This window comes from Heteronotia binoei, chromosome 21 (genome assembly GCF_032191835.1).
Source record: "Heteronotia binoei isolate CCM8104 ecotype False Entrance Well chromosome 21, APGP_CSIRO_Hbin_v1, whole genome shotgun sequence".
NCBI classification, from domain to species: domain Eukaryota; kingdom Metazoa; phylum Chordata; class Lepidosauria; order Squamata; family Gekkonidae; genus Heteronotia; species Heteronotia binoei.
The window spans coordinates 171,821,204-171,843,877 of record NC_083243.1 but is presented as its reverse complement, the minus strand read 5'-3'; the positions used below and the strand labels follow the sequence as shown (position 1 = coordinate 171,843,877).

Below are 22,674 nucleotides of genomic sequence, written 5' to 3'. Positions count from 1 at the left end.
ATCAACATTTTAAAATTTTATACTATAAATCTTTTGGTTAAATTATCTATTAGTTTTGACAATTCCAGTAAAGGCAATTTTATAATATAAAATACAGGGGAAAAGGGAGAAATAAGTTCACACCAGAGAATCTTGATTGTCTAACCAGGCATAAAATTTCATCCAGTATTTCCTTGCTTCTTCCTTAGATCTCCCAGCCAACAGCTAGGCTAGAAAGTCCAGCTCTGCTGTTTCCAGAATTTTTCCCACCAAGTCCATTTTCATGGGAATTTCCTGAGATTTCCATCTCTGTGCCAACAGAATCCTGGCTGCTGTGTTGAAGTGTGCCAACAAACGTCTCATTTCTTTGGAACAGTCCTCAGGAAATATATTCAATAAAAAATAGTTCTGGTTTGAATTGGATCTGTGTCTTCATAATCTTCTGTAGTATTTTGTGTACCATTTTCCAATAACCCTTCACCGTCTCACATGTCCACCACATATGGTAAAAAGAACCAACCTGTTTAGTGCATTTCCAACATTTGTTAGACATATTAGTATAAATCTTACACAATTTCTGTGGGGTCAAGTACCATCTATAAAACATCTTGTACAAGTTTTCTTTAAAAATTGCTGACCTAGTTAATTCAACATTGAGCTTCCACAGTCTCTCCCATTCTTCTAATGTAATATTATGACCAAAATTTTTTGCCCATTGAACCATACAGTCTTTTACAACTTCATCTTGTGTCTTCATCTGAAGTAGCTATGCATATAATTTGGAGATTAGCTTTTCCTGTGGACCCAAAAATATTTTGTCAAATGAGTATTGTTCTGTATTGAAACCTGTCGTCTCTTCTTTAGCATACCTCGATTCAACTTGCATTCTCAACCACCAGCTCATTTTGATGTCCATATTTTCCAACCCTTCTCTGGTTTTCGATTATCTTTTCCCAACAGGTCATCATACCTATAATTCTGATTTGGTTTTAGAAGATTTGGATGAGTAAATGCTTCTACTGGAGACACCCATCTTGGAATTTTTTGATAAATTCTGGTCTTTAGCCATGACCACGTGTGGTACAAGGATTTTCGAAACCAATGATTCTTAAAATAGGAATGGCCTTCAAGTCTTTGATACCATAGATACGCATGCTACCCCATAGTGAGATCATGTCCCTCTAACAACAATTGTCTCTTATCATTCAGTAGTATCCAGTGTCTTACCCACAGAAGCTTTGTAATACAATTGCCAGTCTGGAAGGCCCATACCTGCTCTTAATTTAGAGTCTTGCAATGTCTTTAGTTTGATTCTAGGTTTTTTGCCTTGCCAAACATACTTAGAGACCATCTTGTTTAGTTCTTGAAAAAATCCACTATTTAAAAATACTGGAATAGTTTGAGACAAGAATAGTAGCCTTGGAAGGATATTCATCTTTATTAAGGCTATTCTTCCCATTAAGGATAGATTCAAGTCATGCCATTTTTCCAAATCTTTTTAAAAAAATTTAAGTAGTTTATCATAATTGTCTGATTTTAAATTGCTACACTTATTTGAAATAAAAACACCTAGATATTTGATTATTTTCTCATACAAAAACCTGATTTTTGCTGGAAAGATTTAATTTGATCCATTGTCATATTCTTTGTCAAAATTTTTGTTTTGTGGTAATTAATCTTCAATCCTGCCCAGTAGCCAAATTGTTTAATCTTGTTTATGAGACAGTCTATTGAGTCTATTGGTTGCTCTAGTATAAAGACTAGGTCATCTCCAAAGGCTCTGAGTTTACATTGTTCATCTTTTATCACAGCTCCCTTTATATTTGTATCTTCCCTTATTTGGTTATTCAGTACCTCTAGAGATAAGATAAAAAGCAGAGGTGACAATGGACAGCCTTGTCTTGTACCTTTTTGAATATTAATTGCATCTGTTAATTCACCATTCACTGTCACCCTTACACTTTGAGAAGAGTATATTGCTTCTACTGCTCTCAGGAAGTTTTCACCACATTCCATACCTTTCAGTTGCTGTAGCATAAATTGCCAACGAACATTATCGAAGGCCTTCTCAGCATCTACACATATTAGAGCCAGTTGTTCCTCTGGATGAGTGTCATAATATTCCAAGATATTACAAACTGTTCTAACATTATCTTTCAAATATCTCCTAGGAAGGAACCCTGCTTGGTCATACTGTATTATAGACTGTAAAACTTTCTTCAAATGTGGTGTCAATATTGCAGCGAAAATTTTATAATACACATTTAAAAGGGAGATTGGACGATACCTTTTATTATCTTTCAAATCATTATCTTCTTTTGGAATCAAAGATATTGTAGCGTCTTTCCATGAAACTGGTATTTGGCCTTCCTCTTGAATCTTTTCAATAAGACACTTAAATGGTAATAGTAAAGACTCTTCATAAGTTTTGTAGAATTCTGCAGGTAATCCACCTGGACCCGGAGTTTTGTCATTTTTTTGAGATACCATTACGTCTCCAAGTTCCCTTATTGTTATTGGTTCATTTAAAATTTTTGTTGTTCTTCTGTAAATTTATTGAGATTATTTTGGTTGATATATTCTTCTAAATCTATTTTATGAGCTTGCTTATCTTCATATAATTTTTTATAGAATTGTTTCACGATTTGACATATTTCTTGCTTTTGAGTTTTCTCTTTATTATTCTCATCTTTCAGTGTCGTAATTATTCTTTTGGCCATTTCTTTTCTCATCCTATAAACCAACCACTTTCCAGGCTTGTTGGCATGTTCAAAATTTTTTTGTCTATTATACCTCAATTTAATATCCGTCTCCTCCATAAGAATCAAGTTCAATTGGTGTTGCATTTGTTTCACTTTTTTTAAAATTAATGTTTTGTTGGTTGTTTTTTAAGATTCTTTTCAGCTTCTCCAGCTTGTGACATTAGCTTTTGAAAATTTTCAGTTCTTTCTTTCTTTTTCTTGATACTATATCTAATTGCAAGGCCCCTATAATAAGCTTTAGCGGTGTCCCAAACTACTTGCATCGTTACATCTTGTGTTATGTTCTGTTTGAAAAAAGATTCCATTTCCAGTTTAGATTCTTTAAGAAAGTCTTTATCTTTCAAAATTAAAATATTTAGCCTCCATGATTTTCTCATTCGTGAACCTTTGAGCTTTATCATTACAGGACTATGGTCTGATATAACTCCTGTTTGAATTTCTGTCTCAACTAGATCTTTGATCATGCTTTCAGAAAGCCAACACATATCGATTCTTGACCAAGTTTGGTGGCTAGAAGAATAGTAGGTAAAGTCTTTAGAGTTAGGATATCTTGTTCTCCATACATCAACCAAATCCAGTTCTTCTGCTAATTTCCAAAAACTTATTGGCAGTTGAAGATTTTTACTTTTAGTCTGTTTGTGCGTTTTTTTTATCCAGTTGTCTATCAGAGACTGCATTGAAATCTCCTATTAGACAATATTCTACATACTCCAATTTTGATAATTTAAGACGCAAATCTTGAAAAAATTTCTCTTGTCGATCATTTGGGGCATAAATATTTGCAAGTAATTTTTTTTTTATTATCCACTGTAATTTCCACTAATAGAATTCTTCCCTCTTCAGAAGCATACTGCAATTGTGGGTTAAATTTGTCTTTAATATATATTGCCATTCCCCTTTTCTTTTTATTAATGTCTGTTGCTGTAAATAAATTACCAAGTTTTTTATTTCTCAAAAGATGTTGATCTTTAGTTAGAATATGAGTTTCTTGTAAGCAAATTATATCCATTTCCATTTTTATCAAATATCTAAAAGTCTTCCTCCTTTTGACAGGAGAGTTGTCCATTCACATTAATTGAAACTATTGAGGCCGTTATGGGTTTTGCTTATCATTATCTTTCTTATCTTTTTTGGAATGCTGTCTTGTGTGGTATCTCCGTGGTTCATTTGGATTCTCTTCACCAGAACTTTCTTCCTCCTCCTCCTCCTTCTTTTCCTTGCCTTCTTTTTCCTTCACTCTATCCAGAAAATTCTGAGCTTGAAAAATGGAATTTATCCTGTATCTATTCTCTTGGTAGGTAAAAAGAAGGCCTTTTGGCATTAGCCACATATAGGGTATTTCACTTCCTCTCATAAAGTCTGTTAGCGCTTGATATTCTCTCCTCTTTTGTCTCACTGGCCAAGGTGCCTCTCTTAGAATGTTCAGCATGTTTCTGGCTATCATCATGGGTCTGTCTCTTACTTGCTTCAAAATGTCATCTTTAGTCCTCTTTCTTGTGAGCTTCAAAGGAACTTCACGAGGTAATTTGTTTCGTCTTGTATAACTTGATGGCACCCGTCTGACTTGATCAAACACTTCTTCCATCCTCTGAGGAGTCACCTGTAAAATTTCAACCAAGGCTTCGCTTAAAATTTTCTGTAAAACTTCAGTTTTCTCTTCTGGTATATTTTGAAACCTCAACATATAGGCAGCTTGTCTACTTCCAACTGCAAAAGTCTAGAATCATGTATATTCTGTTCTTTTTCCAGATGTTCCACCTTTTGGATATTCTCTGTCACTTGACCATCTAATACTTTTAAGGCTTTGTTAGTCTCAGCTGTCTGTCTGCTGTTCTCCAAAAGCTCTTGTTTAATCTCTGCCATCTGTTCACCAATACTGTCTACTTTACTAGTCAACTGTGCTATAGCAGTCATTAAGGTGGTTTGCATTTCTTTCATGTCTCCCTGCATGGTCATAAATTTCTCTGGCCCAGGAGGAGCAATAGGTGAGGGAATTGGTGGCTTTCCTTCTCTGTTTTCTTTTTCTTTTTACTGTTTCTTTGAAAACAATCCCAGCTTTATTTTCCATTCTTATTAGAATAAGCACACTCACAGCCACAAGTCCAATAATGCCTCTTCAGAGTTTGTTTTAAAACACTATGTTCCTGTTTATAACAGATAAGCTAATCTCCACCAAGCAATGCCCTTATTATGAAATAGTTTTAAAAAGAAACCAGCCTTCTAGCTTCAGTCAACAATTTGTGGTAGCCAAAACAACGGTAAGAATAATAGTAAACAAAACTTTTTAGCCAACCACACAATAGTCAATAGGCAAAACAATTCAGTTCACAGCAACAACAAGAACTCACTATTACAAGTCCTCTAGCAATGCTGATTCAGTTGAAATCCAAGTCACTACAACGTCTTTCAATAGCTTCAAATTTCAGGAACTTCAAAGCATAAATTTGTAGTCCAGGGCTGAATGCCCTACTTGTAATCCAAGAGTGAAATCAAGAATTAAAAATTAAGCCAATAATAAAAAAAAAGAAAGGAAACCAGGCAATCCCAAAAAGAAAAGCAAAAAATAATAGAAAGTAGGAAAAAGTTCCCATATTTGATAATGCAAAAAAAAAAAGGAAGGGTGAATAAAAAAAGGAATCCAAAGCCAAAAATATTTAAACTATGTCAAAAATATTCCAGCCACAGATAAAAGGAAGAAAAATAAAAAATAAAAAAAGGTTAAAGAGTTATATCCATATCATCCAACAAGAATAGGTAAGAATCCACTTTGGAAATTTGCCAAAGTGTTCTTCTTCTTATTACTTTAAATTTCTATCCCTCCCTCTCCGCAAGCGGACTCAGGACGGCTAACAACATACATTTTTTACAATTTAACCAATAAAAAACTACAATTTAAAATTATTTAAAACACTTAAACATTTAAAACATTCCATTGCATTTTTTGTGCTGTATCACTATAATATAATTTAACGTAGATATAAATGTAAATGTGATCATGGTACTTTGTAACGGTGTAGAGTGGCAGCTCTCTCCCAAATTTAGGTTAGGTCTCAAAGGCCTGTCGAAACAGTTCGGTCTTACAGGCCCTGCGGAAAGTAGAAAGATCCCGCAGGGCCCTTATGGCCTCTGGGAGAGTATTCCACAATTCTGGCGCTGCCACCGAGAAGGCCCTAGCTCACGTCTGCCGCAACCTAGCCTCCCTTGGTCCAGGGATGGACAACAGATTCTTGCAACCAGAGATCCTGCTATGTCTTATAAGTCAGTATAAAATGCCCACCAGCCTTTAAAAGTCAGTTGGGACTAGGGTTGCCAAGTCCAATTTAAGAAATATCTGGGGACTTTGGGGGTGGAGCCAGGAGTCTTTGGGGGGTGGAGCCAGGAAACATTGGGGGAGGAGGCGAGAGCAAGGGTGTGACAAGCATAATTGAACTTCAAGGGAGTTCTGGCCATCACATTTAAAGGGACCGAACACCTTTGAAATGCCTTCCTTCCATAGGAAATAATGAAGGATAGGGGCACCTTCTTTTGGGGCTCATAGAATTGGACCCCCTGGTCCAATCTTTTTGAAACATGGGAGGTATTTTGGGAAGAGGCACTAGAATCTATACTGAAAATTGCCTCTATCTCAAAAAACAGCCCCCCCAGAGCCCCCGATACCCGCGGATCAATTCCCCATCATTCCCTATGGGAATTGTTCGTGGAGGTGCATGATGGCTCTGGGGGCGGAGCTTCCCCCGCCAGCCAGCTGGCTGGGGGAGGGAGGAAGCCTGTAAAACCGGGGGATCCCCCTCTGGGACCTGGGGATTGGGAAGCCTAGTTGGGACTCTTATAAATTCATTCAGAGCACTTCAATTTAAGCTTCAGAGTATTAAGCCAGCTGTCCTTCACATCCATATAAGCTTGCAAGCAAGCAACTTTCCCAAAATCCAAAACTTTTTCTCCCCTAAAGGGGGTTTAAAGCAAATCAGTTAACTTCAGCCATCAAGTCTCTTGCATAACTAAAAATTGGTGCGATCTCCTCATGCAGGTGTTATAAATATTACCAGGATAGGCAGAAACTTTTACAAGCCTTGAAAAAGAAGGAGGGGGATTCCCCCCCCCTTCTCAGTCTTTTGCCTCACTTGAAGTCTGCTTCAGTCCTAGTCCTCCATTTCCCTGCTTGTCAAGGATATTGCCATTCACATCAATAGTATGAAGAAAGAACACTTGCAGTAGTAGGAAGATTGATGCCGCTTGTCTTAGTATTGCAGAGTTTTAAGGTCCAAAATGTAGAGTGCAAGAAGAAAAAAGAAGAAGCCGGTGGCTGACCCCCTTGCCATTTAAAAATGGCAATCGGAGCGATGAGGCTAGGAGCAAGCGGGATTGGGGGGCAGCCGCCTCCGCTGACACCCCTGTTCTACCGCTCAAGCACCCTGCCTTCTGGGACCCTTCCTGGGCCCCAGAGTTGAGTCATCCTTCATGGGCAACCCCTCTAACGATCCGATTTAGAAGCGGCTCTGGATGCACCGGTCCAAGCCGCTTCTAAACGCGCGTTGCCGAAACCAGAAGTCTTGAGTTCTATTTTCATTCATTCCCTCTTGGAGCATCTGCGTAGACAAAGCCTCCCAGTCTTTAATGTACAGAGACAATGTAGTTTGTGGATTTGAGCATTAAGCTGGGATCCAGAAAACCCCAATTCAAATCCTTGCTTGACCGCAAAACGTACTGAACAGCTGAAACCAAGTTTTGCTGTCAGTTAGCCTAACCTCTCTTTAGGATAAAACATTGCCTTTGAATTCCTTAAGAGTAACAATGTAAGAGAACAACAAAGTTTGAGTCTAATAGCAACTTTAAGACCAAAAATCTTTTATTCAAGGTATAAGCTTTCGTGTGCATGCACACTTCTTCAGATACAATGAAACAGAAATTACCTGTCCATACATATAAGGTGAGCAGTAAATTACAGTAAGAGGGTGAGCAGTAAATTACACACAGCATAATGAAGGTGTTTAACAAATTCAAAGACCAAGTTTAGTTTATATAGCTAAGAGGGAATTGGATAAAAATATGGAGCAGAGGTCCATCAGTGGCTATTAGCCACAGTATATATGTGTGTGTGTATGTGTATATCTATGTATGTATGTGTGTGTGTTATATACACACACATACATATATTGGCCACTGTATGACACAGAGTGTTGGACTGGATGGGCCACTGGCCTGATCCAACATGGTTTCTCTTATGTTCTTACCATTTGTTTGGGTTTAATTCCTGGGGGAAACATTTTAAAGGGAATAAATATGGGAAAATATGAAATATAAATTGCAGATCAATGGGCAGATGTATCCTTAATTGTGGAATACTGAGAGTAATTAACTGAGACCCTGCCATTTTGCTCCTTCCATCCTGAGGGTGACCTCAAACAGCTACTTTGAGACCACCCACTGAATGTCCGATTTGGAAGGCTGAAGCTGATAGTTTGGTATGTTGAGTAGCTGAAGACATATGCAGGGCTTTTTTTTGAGCAGGAATGCACAGGAACACAGTTCCATCTGGCTTGGTGTCAGAGTGTGTGACCTAATATGCAAATGAGTTCCTGCACAAAACAATGGTGATGTCAGGGGGTGAGGTCTAATATGCAAATGAGATCCTGCTGGGCTTTTTCTACAAAAATAAAGCCCTAAATGTAAAAGTTTATTGGTCAGTAGGTTTCCAGTTTAAGGTGTTGTTGTTGAATGCCTGGTGGAATATGTCCAGAATTTCTTTACAGTGTGTCCAGACAATAAGAATATCAATTTATTGCAGGTATAGTATACCTATGATACATTGATGACATTTTTATTGTAATGACGCCCTGGATGTTTTTATTGTAAAGATACCCTTTGCTTCTCTACATAGGGCAAACAGATCAAACCCTACTCCAAAGGATAAATGGACACAAATCTGACATCAAGAATCATAAGACTGAGAAACCAGTAAAAAATGCTACAACCTTCAAGAACAAAACTTCAAAGTAGCTGTTTTATTGCAAAGGAACTTCAGGAACAGACTAAAAAGAGAAATTGCTGAGTTGCAGGTTATTGCAACACCCAGAACAATGGAATCCCCAGGACTTAACAGGAATATTGGTTTCTTATCACACTACATATGCTAACCTAATTCAGCCTTTACATCTCTATTCTCAACAATCCCCCAGAAGGGCCATACATCCTCTTCAATGTTTTTCGTATTTGGAATAACAGATTAAAATAGTAGATTGTAATGTAATGAAATGTAGAACGTAGTGTAATTTGGAATGGTAGATCAGAATATATTTCTCTGGTCTGAGGACAGGGGACATAACTCTACACAGCCAGTTACCTCCACTTCAAAGAAGATGATGCTGTAAGGTCACCTGCATGCTTGAGAGGAGATGAAGATAGCATAATGGTAAGGTCTCAGTTAATTACTCTCAGAGTCCCATAATTAAGGATACATTCGCTCACTGATCTTCAATTTTGACATATTTATTTCCTTCATTACGTTTCTTCTCGGAATTAAACCCAAACAAATGGTAATCATATAAACTAAACTTGTTATTCCTGCTTGGTCCTTAATCTGTTAAACATTTTCATTATGCTGTATGCTAATTTACTGCTCACTCTCTACTTACATGTATGGACTGGTAATTTCCATTTCATTATATCTGAAGAAGTGTGCATGCACATGAAAGCTTATACCGCAAATAAAACCTTGTTGGTCTTAAAGATGCCACTGGACTCGGACTTTGTTCTGATGCTTCACATCAACGCAGCTACCCATCTAAATGTAACATAAATAAAGGAAGTTCCCTGCTATTTAGGTAACGAACTCAGCCATGCCACGCAGTCCTTTTGCTAATGTTCATCCTGTTTAGAAACTTGGTTCTTTTATTTTTCCAATCCTGGATGGTCAGCTAGGGATGGCCCTGTACATGCATTTTCACAAGGTTACCCAGGGAGCCTGCAGCCATCTTCCTGTCTTCAGCTCTTTTGATAAATTCCCCTTAATTCTGAGATAACAGATGAAAAACAGGAACTGTCCAAGAAGAAATGTTCATGAAAGGCAAAGTGTGCTGGGGCCAAGTGGCACGTTGTTTCCATAAGCCTATCTATTTGGTAAGCAGCACGGTCTTTAAGAACAGCTACATTGTATTCTCAAGACCAAGGCTTTGTCTGTGCCAAGATCACAAAAATAGTATGGGCTAAAGCAACCAGCACCCTCGCAAACTGTTTTTCCATTAAATTAAATCAAAACCTAAGTTTTGCTTTGCATAAGCAACAACAATGGTACATATATGTAAAATTATGAAATGTCAGGTAGAAGGATTTGGACAGAAGACTTTATGTATTGTATTGCTCTTCCCACGATGAGAGACAGAATGCACTATGTGAAAACATACCCTACTTATTTTGCACATTTATGTTTTTGTGTATACAGTTCTGCTCATTACCTATCTCCTCTAACACATTTTCCTTGCTCATGAGACACAGTCTGCTTAACAGTCTGCCAGGTCAGTGTGCTCATATTAAAGGGAACCTAGAATTCCTTTGGACTCTGTTGATCACTGGCCCTTCTAGGCAATTCTGGCCATTTTCTCTTTTTTTTCTGCTGGCTTCCAGAATGAAGCCTATGAGGTCAAAATCAGAAAGGTTCCTAGGGGAAGACAGACAGAAGCAGCATGCCAACTTTCCCCCTACAGAACAGAAAGGATTTTCCAGCAGTATCTGCTTCAGACAGATATTCTGGACCCCAACAAACCCTGACACCCACGTGGTATCCTCACCATTCTTGCTGATGTATCTACCGTATTTCTGCTCCTCAGAAAGCCCCCTGCTGGGACCAGACCTCACTGCAGAGCTCATATTCCCTTATTCAGTCCTTCTCAGTCTTTCGTATTTTACATCCCAATAGTCACTCTTGGGTCCTACCATGATAAAAACAAAAATCCCATTTTTCCCAAGGACGTTTATATGTTTACATGTGTCCTGCTGTTAAAGTTTACCATAAATAATAAATCTAAGGACATAACACATTGCAGAAGCACAAGAGATAAATGCTAGTGAGACATGGCACATCGAAGAAATGTGGGATTATGAGAAATGGTGGTAGGGAAATGTGGAATTATGAGAAATGTTGAGCGTCCATGGTTATGATTAAAATGCCGAAAGACCACAGATGGATAATATGTGACAGGTAGCATCGCCAGAACACAGCATGTGAACTTTCAAGCAGGCAGAGGATTGAAGAAGAACAAATTCCTAGTAACTGTTATGAAACCCTGCATTCCATCAGTTGAGAACCACCGCTACTTGTCTTCTAGGACATAGCCTTGGTTCCCTCACTGACCATATGATTCCTGAAAAGAGAAGCTGTCACTTTCAAGATCCCTCTTTCACAGACAATCCCAAAGGTATAAGCAAGGGCATAAACAAACTGGAATCATAACAAAGGACATGTGATATGATTATACTATAGTCCTAAAATAGGGAGTCAGACATCAGGGCTGCCCTGGAGACAGAGAACAAGTGAAGCAAACTGGTTATGTTGCTGCCTCCCTTCTGCTATCCCCATCTCTCCAAAGGCTATGGAACTTTGGGCAAAAGTCCTCATTTGGGTACTTCCATATTGCAACAGCATTCATGTGAAAGACCACAACCGCTGTTAGGACCTTGTGTCATGGTAACAAATTTGCTTCAGCCTTCGAAATGGCAGCTTTGTACCATGGGTCCTCAGCAGCTGTTCAAGTCTTCCTTCCGCAGAGTGGAGTAATGGGAGGTTCTGACCAGACTTCTTCAATTGGTAAGGCCTCAGGCTGGAAGGTGCAAAAATGACAGGCCACATGGAAAGAGAGAAGAGGCCTGCTTTTGCTCACCTGTTGATGGTGCATGATACCTGTTAGGTCCAACCCTGTTCCCCTTGGTAACTCTTGCTAGGAAGCAGAGTTAAATAAAATGTGGCCTTTTGCCCCAATTGGATGAGCTGGGAAGAGATCTGACTTAGTACTCTGAAACATTTCTGTGTCTCTTGAGTAATAAAGATCCTTTCCTTAACCAGGGCCTTGGCCTACATGCATTTCCCCTCATTTGCTGATAGAAAAGCTATGCTCCAATGGCTACACATTAGAAACTTGCACTACTGTGAGTGCCAGCCCCCTTCTCAATTGAACTCACAACTGCCACAAGGTGAATAAGGGCCTTAGTGCTATTTGCAGCGCCAATCTGCACAGCCACTGGGTGATTATACTGATAGATGTCTCCAGGCACCAGATTCAGTGGCAGCTCCTGAACCTTTCTGAGTTCCACCTCCTCATTCTGAGAGTTCCACCTCCTTGTCCATTGAATAGTATGTGCAGCTGAATAACAATCCCTGGATGAGCTCCACCACCTATTTTTCTACAAAAGGACCCCTGGATGTCTCCCCTTCCCCTCCTAGCTTTATGCCTTAAGAGTTAACGAGAGGCTGTTCTATGCGCTTGTGAACGGCCCATACCCTGCACAGGGAATACTGTAAAACAGGAGACTGCACTGAGAGTGTTTAGGGCATCGCAAGAATGATCCCAGCCACTGCCACAGCAGGCATCTATGCCTTGGCTCTTCATAACACAAAGTAGCATGGCTCTGAAAAGAAAAACATGCTCTTGGCACATACAGTCCAATACCTTAGCTTATCTCTTTGCTGGAGTTTAACAATCGCACATACATACAAAGAAAGGGGGAGACTGTGATGTCAAGCTTGGGGGAATTTGTGGGGGGGGGGGGGAGAGGTTGCTCCTCTAGAAGCGCCAGGATTTCTGCTGTAAGGAGTGAAGGAAATAATACCCAGCTATCCGGGCAGAGTGAAGAATCAGGAAGCGGAGCCAGGGCACCCAGACAAGCCATCCTCATGCCCAATATGACAATACAACCACGTACACGCAAAGATGTTGTTTTAGGGGAACACCACCCCCACCACCCCCCTCCGGTTCAACCCAGATGCCAGAGGTGGCTCCAGATGCCTTCTGCAGGAGGTGAGGGGAGTTGGATTGGTTTCAAGGCACGCACACACTCACATCCAGGGCAATGCAGCCACTAAGCCGCCTCTACCGCCGCTGGGCCCCGCACCTGCCCCCCAGCTCACCTCGGCTCAGGTAGCACGATCTTCTTGCTTGCTCTGGCTGCTGGAGTAGATTTACTTTTCTCCATAGCCATCAAGTAGCTCACATCAGCGAGCACAGCCTCCAAGTCGGCCATCTTGCCAGGAAATATTTCTTCTGCTTTCCTTTTTTTTCCCCCCACAATCAATTCTCTTATTATTCCCGCGGCCTCTGCGGCTCCCTCGTCTCCTCTTCCTTGTTGGGGTGCGCGCGTGTGGATGCGTGTGTTGAAAGGGGGGGAGTGGGGTGGGGGAGGGAAAGAGAGGGGATCTGGCCCCCCCACCCCGCTTACAAACAGACCCACATGATGCCTGTGCAGAGAAGCAGCGGTTCTTCCTTATTTCTGGGCTGCTGCTGCTGCTGCTACTTCGCCCCCCTGCACTCTGCGATTGGCTTCCCTTCCTCCAGGGCTGCGTGTGTGTGTAGGGAGGGGACAGAGGGAGGTTGCTGCTGTTGCGCTCGCTGCCTGTCAACGCCGATCCGAGTGGCGGAGGGAGGGAGTTTAACCTCGATCGTTGCCTTATCTGTCACTGCTTTTCTTTTTGTGTGTGTGTGTAGGGGTGTGATCCGGGCTTGGGAAGGAGAAAGCCGCGACCACAGCAAGAGGGATGCCGCAAAAGTGGGTGCAAAAGCCAGTGCAAACACGTACAATATCAGTGCACTGATTAAATGCTAAGCATAAGCGAGCGGATCCCGAGTTCTCACACTTCCTTCCTTCGCCTCCTCCTATCCTTCTGCTTTGTTTTTTTTTCACCTTTTGCAGACGCAAGGAACTCCACTGCGCACCGCAGCACTCCTCGCTCCCTCTCTGACTCGGGCTTAAAGCAACAGTGCCCGGGCAAAATAAGGGAGGGGAGGAATGGAAGCCTAAAGTTCACCGCCCGATGCTGCCCCCTGGAGACTACCGGTGGACTTGCACTTCAATTGGCCTAGGCCGGGTTTAGATTCAAGCGCAGCCCGAGGCGCTGGGCGGCTTGTGGGCGTTCCAATCGAGGAACGCTCGAAGGCCTAACTGGGCGCTTGAGTTTGTGACTGCCTTAGGTGTAGTGCAATAGAGAGTCAAAGAGGTTCTTGTTCTTGCCTGCTGCCTAAATATCCTTATCCTAAATATGAGATGAAAGTTATGCATTCTTTACATAATATGTGACCAAGGAAAATATTTATTGAATACTTGCCAAGAGTTATGCAAAAAAGGATAAATTAAAAGGGCCACTTCCATGGTGGTGGGGATTGGAGAAACAGGTCACCAGTGTAATCGTCTAAAGAATGCTTCAAATATTAGCATACACATTCCCCAAAAGTGTGATGTAATGTTCAGATACTGCAAATGTCTGCTGTCTGGTATTTAACTTTTCAAATACTGTTATGGAATTTGATTTCAGTTTCAGACTTCTAAGATCTTGTTCTCAAGGCAGAAAGATGGTATTCTAATCAACTGTTTGAGGCATTTTGGAAGGTAAGTGCCACAATATTAGGCAAATTTCTGCTCACACGATAAGTATAGTTGGCATTTTATATTTGTGCCAAGTATTGGATATAGTCAGGCTGTGCCTCCTGAGAAAGTATTGGACAGCCCTTCATCCCACCCTTTTAAATGTTTCCTTGCATGAATTAAGTGTTGTACTTTTCTGTATCCACTGAGGTAATTTCTAATTTTTAATCTAACAATGTGTGGTAAGCAGTAATCATGTGGTCTTATGCTCTAGTGCTATTTAATACAAGGGGTTTTCCAATCTGAATGTTCGCTTTCCTACACAAAAAGGTCACGTAGTATGTTCTCAAATAGATTAGAACCAAAATGTGTGGGATTTACAAGGGCTTCACCTGTAACTTTTGAATATTCTGGAGGGGGGCATGGAAATATTCTTGAATTAAAGGTTTATTCAGGAAAAGGACCTAGATTTACACACACACACACACACACACACACACACAGGAATGCAAATATAAATTGTATTGATACTAATAATTACTACTGTGAAGAAAATGAAAACTAAAATCTTCAGGGAGAGGTGCAACTAATTAGTTCAAGACAGATTTGTTAATCTATTGCACAAAAAAATAATCAGGTATTTCATGGCACATTAAATACAAATATGTTTTTATTTTCACAGACTTCTGTGGATAAGCCCACTTTGTCAGATGCAAGATTATTAATGCACATTTAAATAAAAGCTTTTTTTTATCTTCTAACGTGGGGCACACTTCTACTGCTATGCATTTATGCTCAGAGGCACAGTTACTTAGGCTTGTAAACAAAAAGACAGTGAGAGATAGTGCAGTTTCCCTAAAATAACTTTGCAACTTACAGAAATTCGATCCAATAGCAAATATTTCAGTTGCTTTTTTCAGTATAACATAGTGGAAGACAATCAACAGTCTGCATAGTAAAACTTGTTTTACGCCTTTTTCAGAGTTACTGGTTGAGAATGTGGTGTCTATACAGTTCATGTGTGGGGAGTACAAGGCAGACTTAGATTACAGCTGCCTTATTTGATTTCTGTTAGCACGATGGCTGGCAACTGAATGTACAAACAGATTCCATTTACAATTGCAGTACAGCTGATGGAGGGGATATTACTGTTCTAGTGGTACCTGCCAAGAGCAGGAGAGGACTAGTAAGGCAGTGTTAAAAGCTTCAGTGCTAGTTGGTCAAGAGCAGCTCCGAGAAGCTCTTTGGGCACTTTGAAGCACAAAGGGGGGGGGGGAGGAGCTCAGAACAAAGCAGTTGTAGATGGGAGATTTAAAAAAACTCCCATGAAGGAGAGAACCTGTCCATGTGGCACTGATGAGGTGGAATCTATAGAACATGTACTGTTTTGTTGTCGTTTCTATCAGGAAGTTCGATCTAATGTAATTTCCCCTCTGCTTAATAATTACTTATTTTAAGGAAGCTTTTGATGGGTGTGAATCCACAGGTCACTATTAGCTGTGCTACATTTTTCTCAGCAGCTTGTAGAATTCGGTGTGAAATTTTAGATATAGATTCTAAATTTTAGAGCTTCATAATAGGTCCAGATTTTAAATTCTTATGTATGGATTTTAAATGTTTAATCTTAGAGATATTCCTGTTTTATTTAGATCAATTTTATTCTTAAATGTTTTATTGAATATTTTTTGCTTTTTGACTTGTACTGGTCATTAGCCAAATAAATTGATTGATTGTTCCAGTAGTAGTGAAGGATCTGTGCTGCCCTGTTCATACATGGGGGGGGGGGGGAGGTGCCAACACTTGCTGTTCTTGTCGTCGCAGTCAGCTCTGGTCGACTCAAAACTTGGCTTTTGATTGCAATAAGCATTAGCATACTCATCTCTGTACTTTGGTCAATGGAAAACAAAAACTAATAGAATTAGCATAGCTTGATTTTTGTCCAGGAAAGTTTTTAAATAAATATTTGAAAAAAAGGTCAGTAAACTGTTTTTGTATAGTTTCAGTTGGGTAAGCCGCACTGGTTTTAAGCAGCAGAACAAAGAACTCTGTTCTGCTTGTTTTGTACAGTTTGTCATATGTACCCTTTAGTCAAGGACTGAGAGCCCTGAGAGGCAAGGCCTAACTAAAAGATGTGACCCTAGGTTAAATATTAAGGGTAGCTTGGTAATACTTAGAATGGTTCTCCATAGATACAAGATACCAAAGAGGCTGAGAAATAGGTTTCTTTGGATGTGTCAAACTAAAGACAGGGCCTCTTTTAACAAATGAATATTGCCTCAAAGCAGGAAAAGGAATTATATGACTACAAAACCAGGAACCTGTATTTCCACCAGGCTCTTAGGAGCTCAATAGAACTGTGCTGACGATAGAGATAGACAGACAGATAACTTTACTTACCTGGATATGAATATAAGGTGAAATGATAGCAAAAACCCAACTTTCTTGTATAAATTGCTTCAAGGTTGGAGCTGAGTGCTAGAAATGCACTAGCCAGGGTCAATTCTTAGTCAGGGTAACCTGGGAAGCTACCACAGAACCTGCACTGAGAGGCTGCTCAACCAGTCAAGGTCCCATCCCCTTAATGCAGGCTCCCGTAGCTGCTGCATCTACCCCATCTGGCGCTTAGGCAGCCAGCTTCCAGTGGTGCTAGCTATCCCTTGCTTGACCCCAGGAAGGTGGGCAGTGATTATGGGGCCTCATCCTGGACTTTTGCCTAGGGCCCCAAAATCACTAAGACTGTCCTTGGCCCTAGATCAGGGGTGTCGAACTCATTTGTTATGAGGGCCGGATTTGACATAAATGAGACCTTGTCGGGCTGGGCCATGTGTATCATAAAATGTAATGCCAGGTAGCGGACATATAAACTTTATAAAGGGCACAGACACACAATTAAAGATTTTTTTTTTGCTTAAAATAAAACATGCTTAAAATATCAGCCCGCTTGCAATATTTTGTTTTACAGTCACTGATAAATGTCACCTCTTGCCATGAATTATTGCATCAAAAACTGCAGACAATGTGTGTGCTCTACCAGTCTTGAATATGTGCTGTTCAGGTGTGCACATCTGTAAGTTGCAAACCTACTTTTGCTTATCAAAGATTTCAGGTTTTCACGGCTGGTAACATCATTAGGGTTTGTAGAATCTTTCGGGATCAAGTGCCGTGTTCTACTGGAGAAAGTTTTCCTTCCAGAAGTTTTCCTTCACAGAACAATCAGCACAGTCAACAACCATCTTCCTTATCTTCAAACCCCTTCCAACCTTCCCAGCAATTAACACAGAACAATGGTCACATTCAACAGCCAGTTTCCTTATCACTACCCTTCCAGGAAGCCCCACCAAACAATGGGCACATCCACAAACCAATTGCCCTTTCATCACACCCCCTCCAGCCTACAAATAGCAGCTCTCCAGCAGCCCTGGCCCCACTCAATGCACAGCAGCCAAGAAGGTCTGAGCGCCTGCTCCGGCTGCAACGCCACTGAGGATGTTCTCCGCAGCCGAGAACGAAACATCTGGAAGGAAAACTTTCTCCAGTAGAACACGGCACTTGATCCCGAAAGATTCTACAAACCCCTACTTTTGCTTCATTGACATTCATTACAGATATCTCATGGTCAATGCTTTGAGCCTAAGACCCAGAGGAACATGAAGCAGCTGGGCATTGTGAGCTTTTGTACAGACGTTGCTTCAAGTACTAGTCAAGAACATGTGAAGGCACTATAGCACAGACAAGCTATGTGCTTGTCTACAAAACTATAATTTCCCCCAGAAAAATGACTACAACTAAAAAAAAAAATACAACCCCCCCCCCCAAAAAAAACAACTGCAAGAACAGAGAGACAGCCATGTATAGTGGTCAGTGTCAGCTTACTATCTGGGAAGTCTAAATTCAAGACCCCCAAACAAAGGAAAATGTGAAAGAAAAAATAAGGAAAATTTGCTGGGTAAACCTGGGGTGGAACACACTCTCAGCCTAATGCTGATATTTCTCTTCTAAATAAAGAGAAAGACTGGAGGGCATGAGTACAGTGAAAAAGAGGAGGGGAACCCAGTTACAAGCCCAACAAAACTCTCTCTCTCTGTAGCAAGGCAAAAAGCTCATACCTCCACTAAAACGTTGCTAGTCTTAAAAGCATTCTTTATAGCTCTCCTGATGGTGGGGACTGGCAAAGGAAGCTCTGGCTCTTTCTTTCCTTCCCCAGGGCAGGAGGAGGGGGAGGAGCCTCAGCCATTTATTAGAAGGAAGAGAGGCTTGTCTCAGTAGCTCTGCAGAGTGATTAATTGAGCCTGGCAAACTTAATCACCCAGCAGAGCTATAGAGCCAAGTTCCCTCATTGGCTGAGGCTGCTCCTCCCTCTTCCTCCGTTTGGGAAAAGGGAGAGGGGAGAGGGAAAGGCTGCTTTGCTGCTCTGGCCTGTCGGGGGAGAAACACAAAATGGAGACTGAAAAAAGCAGGCAAGGGAAAATGAAGCAGGTGACAGCCAGTTGCTGGAGGGCCTGATTGGAGCCCTCCGCGGGCCTGATCTGGCCCGCAGGCCGCATGTTTGATGCCCCTGCCCTAGATCCTTGGCACCGCATCATAGTTCTTGCTAGATAGTGCCTTTGTAATGGTTATCCAGGATGGCCTTGAGCACCAATCTTGCCCAACGGCCAGAGGGATCAGAATGAAGAAAACAGCCTCCCAGTCCGAGGCAAAATATTACAAACAGTACAATCTAGATGGGAACAGTAATGACTTCATTTTACTGATTGTTAAACACATGACCATGCCTTGTACTAACTCAGGTCACTGGTCTATCAGTCTACTCTGACTGGCAGCAGCTCTCCAGTCTACCTTTTAAACTGGAAATGTCACAAACCAAATCTGAAAGCTTCTTCATGCAAAGCAGATACTCTGTCACTGAGCCATGGCCCCAGTAGCCTCTTGTGCAATGGGCTGTGTCTTTAAAATTCAGGTAAGATCTTCATTCCCAAAAATAAGTGCCATGAAACATAACAGATGCTCCCTATTTTAGAGTCCTGCACAGCCAGGGAACTAATACTGGAGCTCTGTTTACCTATTTTTGCAGTTTAGAGCTATCAGCTCAGCAGATCACTTATGTCTCTGAAGCAACTCCCCTCATCTTAATTTCATGTGCCCATAACTCCCTGTATACCCCTCAAGGAGCATCATGCTTGTTCAGTAACAATGTATTGGTAAAGGCCGTCCCCAAAGCAGTCTGGCTGTCCTTGACCAGGACCAGGGCCTTTTCAGATTGGGCCCCAACCTGGTGGGACTCTCTGTCTAATAAGGCATGGGCCCTACAAGACTTGGTTGAGTTCCACAGGGCCTATAAGACTGAGATGTTCCATCAGGCATATGGTTGAGGACAGTGATGGATAAAGACAGGGACAGCCCTAGACTGGCACCCTAGACAAGGCTAACTTCTGGTATGCCTCCCCCCTCCCCGAGTCACATGGGGCACTCAATTTGGCACCCCCCAAAGGCCAGCACCCTAGGCAATCACCTAGTTTGTCCCGTGGCAGGGCCAGCTCTAGTTAGAGAGTTCAGCTGGCCTCCCTCTTCCCCCCCTTTCCTTTCCTCCCTCTTGCTCATGGATGAGAGATAGATTGTTGAGCACCATCTGACGTAGCAGTTGATTTAGGTTTTAATTTGTAATATTGGATTTGAAAAACGTAATTGCTGGAAGCCATCTTGAGCCCTGCTTGCAGGGGAAAGGAGCTTGGTATGTCAAATAAACAAACCGCTCGCGGGCCCCCACTTTGACTTAGCAAAAAGCTGAATGGTGTTTTTTAACTATCAACTTTGCATCAAATAATCATTCCTGCATCAAATAATCACGTCTTAAGTCTATGAGAAATGACTCACACCAAATATTTAGAGTAGCTGCTGTTAGTCACAAGATTTTTTTACCTGGTCAGGGCTTGTAGAAAAAAGCCCAGCAGGAACTCATTTGCATATTAGGCCACACCCCCTGACATCACCTTTGTTTTACATAGGGCTTTTTGTAGAAAAAGCTCAGCAGGACCTCGTTTGCAGATTAGGCCACACCCCCTGGCACCAAGGCAGCCGGAACTGTGTTCCTGTGCGTTCCTGCTCCCCCCCCCCCAAAAAAAAAGTCCTGCTGGTAATCATACACTCTCCCAATTGCTGAATTCAGGAAAAAAAGGGCTTCCTATTGCTGATGTCTGTAATATTTTTCCTCACAATGTTCTCCTAAGATTACATCAACATTTTTTACTTGTGAGCACTACTTAGCCTTGTTCCTGATGGTCTGGTATTCTTTCATATTTGTTTTATCCCTTCTCCCTTCCTCTTCCATGTTTACAACTATTGGCTGATTTTCTCTGTTGTCTTCACAGTGGGACTCTGGCTATCAGCAGCTTAGCTACTGGAGAGTCCCTCAGAAGAGCTGGTTAATATTGGGGGGGGGCACACTAGAGACCTTAGAATCTGACTTCTGATGTATAAAAGTATCCTGTGTATTGGTTAATGTCATCTCTAGCACTATATCATGAGTTTTTGAGCTATATTTTCAAGCCACAGAGTTGCTGAAACAGGCTTTTCTGAGAAAGGGACATACCTGTTTTTATAGCTAAATGTGATGAACTGTTAGATTCAAACTTATAGGGTTTTCTTTGTCCTGCTTATAAAAGTGTCATTGGCAAAATCACTTAGTTTCTTGTTTGTGATTAAAGGGAAAACAGCATTCTCACTTAAGGACTGATCATTTCTTGTACGTTTGGTAACAGGCAAGAATCATTTGTGAATATGATCTCTCTTCCCAGTAACAGATCAGAACTGACAAAACTGCAGTCAGGAAAGATAAGGAAAACAAACTGTTTAGAAGTATTTCAAAATACTTTGGAAGCTGTAGTTGTTTGGAAATTGGCTACTCAAATTAACTCAAGCTTTCTGAACTATTTCCTAGCACACCATAGTGCAGTAGGACGTCACTTTCGACACTTTTCCATTATAAAGATAACAGCAAGTTAGGGATTCCTTGACTAAGCAGTGAATTTTGATAAGCTAAAATTTCTAACCCTCAAGTGTGAAGTGATATCTTATTACTGTTTGAGCCTTTGAAAGCTAATCAGCCTGCAAGGGTCTACACTGACTCTGCTGCCTTTACTGAAACATGGACTATTCTTCCCTTTTGAAAATGTCTTTATTTTCCATAGATGATTTTTGAGAGGATTTTGCAGTCCAGTTATTGAAATTATTGCCCTTTCTTTTACATCTGTTTCTCATCAACTGCATTCATATAGGGAAGTACAGAGTGTAATGACTGTTTTTACACTGGAACAGTGAAACCTGAAGATATATCTTGCTTAATCATTCAGTGAACATTTCATTTGAATGTGGCAGAATACTTCTATGAATGGATGCAGGAGCATTATATACAGTATGTCACAGAAGTGAGTACATCCCCTTACATTTTGTAAATATTTAAGTATATCTTTTCATGTGACAACACTGAAGAAATGACACTTGGCTACAATGTAAAGTAGTGAGTCTACAGCTTGTATAAGTGTAAATGTGCTGTCCCCTCAAAATAGGGTGGCCAGACCGTCCCGGGCACCCGGGAATGTCCCGGTTCTGGCCCCCTATTCCCGCCTCCTGGGCTGGCTATACCGGGACCATTAGAGGTCCCGGTTTAGCCAGCCCCGGAGGCGGTGGGCCGCGCGCGCCGGCGGGGAAGGCGGCGAGTGAGGGAGGGAGCGCCCCTGCACACGCGCAGGGACGCTCCCTCCCTCACTCGCCGCCTTCCCTGCCCGCGGGGGCCGGCGGTGGTGGCGGAGGCCGGGGAGACGGCGGAGAGGCTGGCGCTGGTCGCTGGAGGCCCTCCAGAGACTCTGGAGGGCCTCCAGCGACCAGCGCCGACCAGCGGAGGCGGCGGAGAGGCTGGTGCTGGTCCCTGGAGGCCCTCCAGAGACTCTGGAGGGCCTCCAGCGACCAGCGCCGACCAGCGAAGGCCGCGGAGAGGCCGGCGCTGGTTGCTGGAGGCCCTCCAGAGACTCTGGAGGGCCTCCAGCGACCAGCGCCGACCAGCGGAGGCCGTGGAGAGGCTGGCGCTGGTCCCTGGAGGCCCTCCAGAGACCAGCGGAGGCCCTCCCCAGCCTCCGCAGCCGCCGCCAGCCCCGCCAGCAGCACTGGATGAAGGTAAGCAGGGAGGGAGGGGGCCGAAAGCGGGGGGGGCGGCTGGCGGGGGGGCGGCCTGCCTTCCTTCCTTCCTTCCTTCCTTCCTTCCTTCCTTCCTTCCTTCCTTCCTTCCTTCCGTCCTTCCTTCCTTCCTTCCTTCCTTCCCTCCCTCCTCCCTCCCTCCCCCCTTCCTTCCCTCCCTCCCTCCTCCCTTCCTTCCCTC

At 42.1% G+C, this 22,674-nt stretch overlaps 1 protein-coding gene across 1 annotated transcript in view; it reads right to left on the bottom strand.

Annotated features, from left to right (window-relative positions):
• The window catches only part of GRK2 (G protein-coupled receptor kinase 2), a 68,340-nt gene extending 54,653 nt beyond the window's left edge, over window positions 1–13,687 (bottom strand). Inside the window, exon 1 of the mRNA XM_060261506.1 lies at window positions 12,859–13,687. Within this exon, the coding sequence (XP_060117489.1) occupies window positions 12,859–12,971 (113 nt within the window). The 5' untranslated portion in view covers window positions 12,972–13,687. The remainder of the gene's footprint in view (window positions 1–12,858) is intronic.
• Window positions 13,688–22,674: the final 8,987 nt, after the last annotated feature.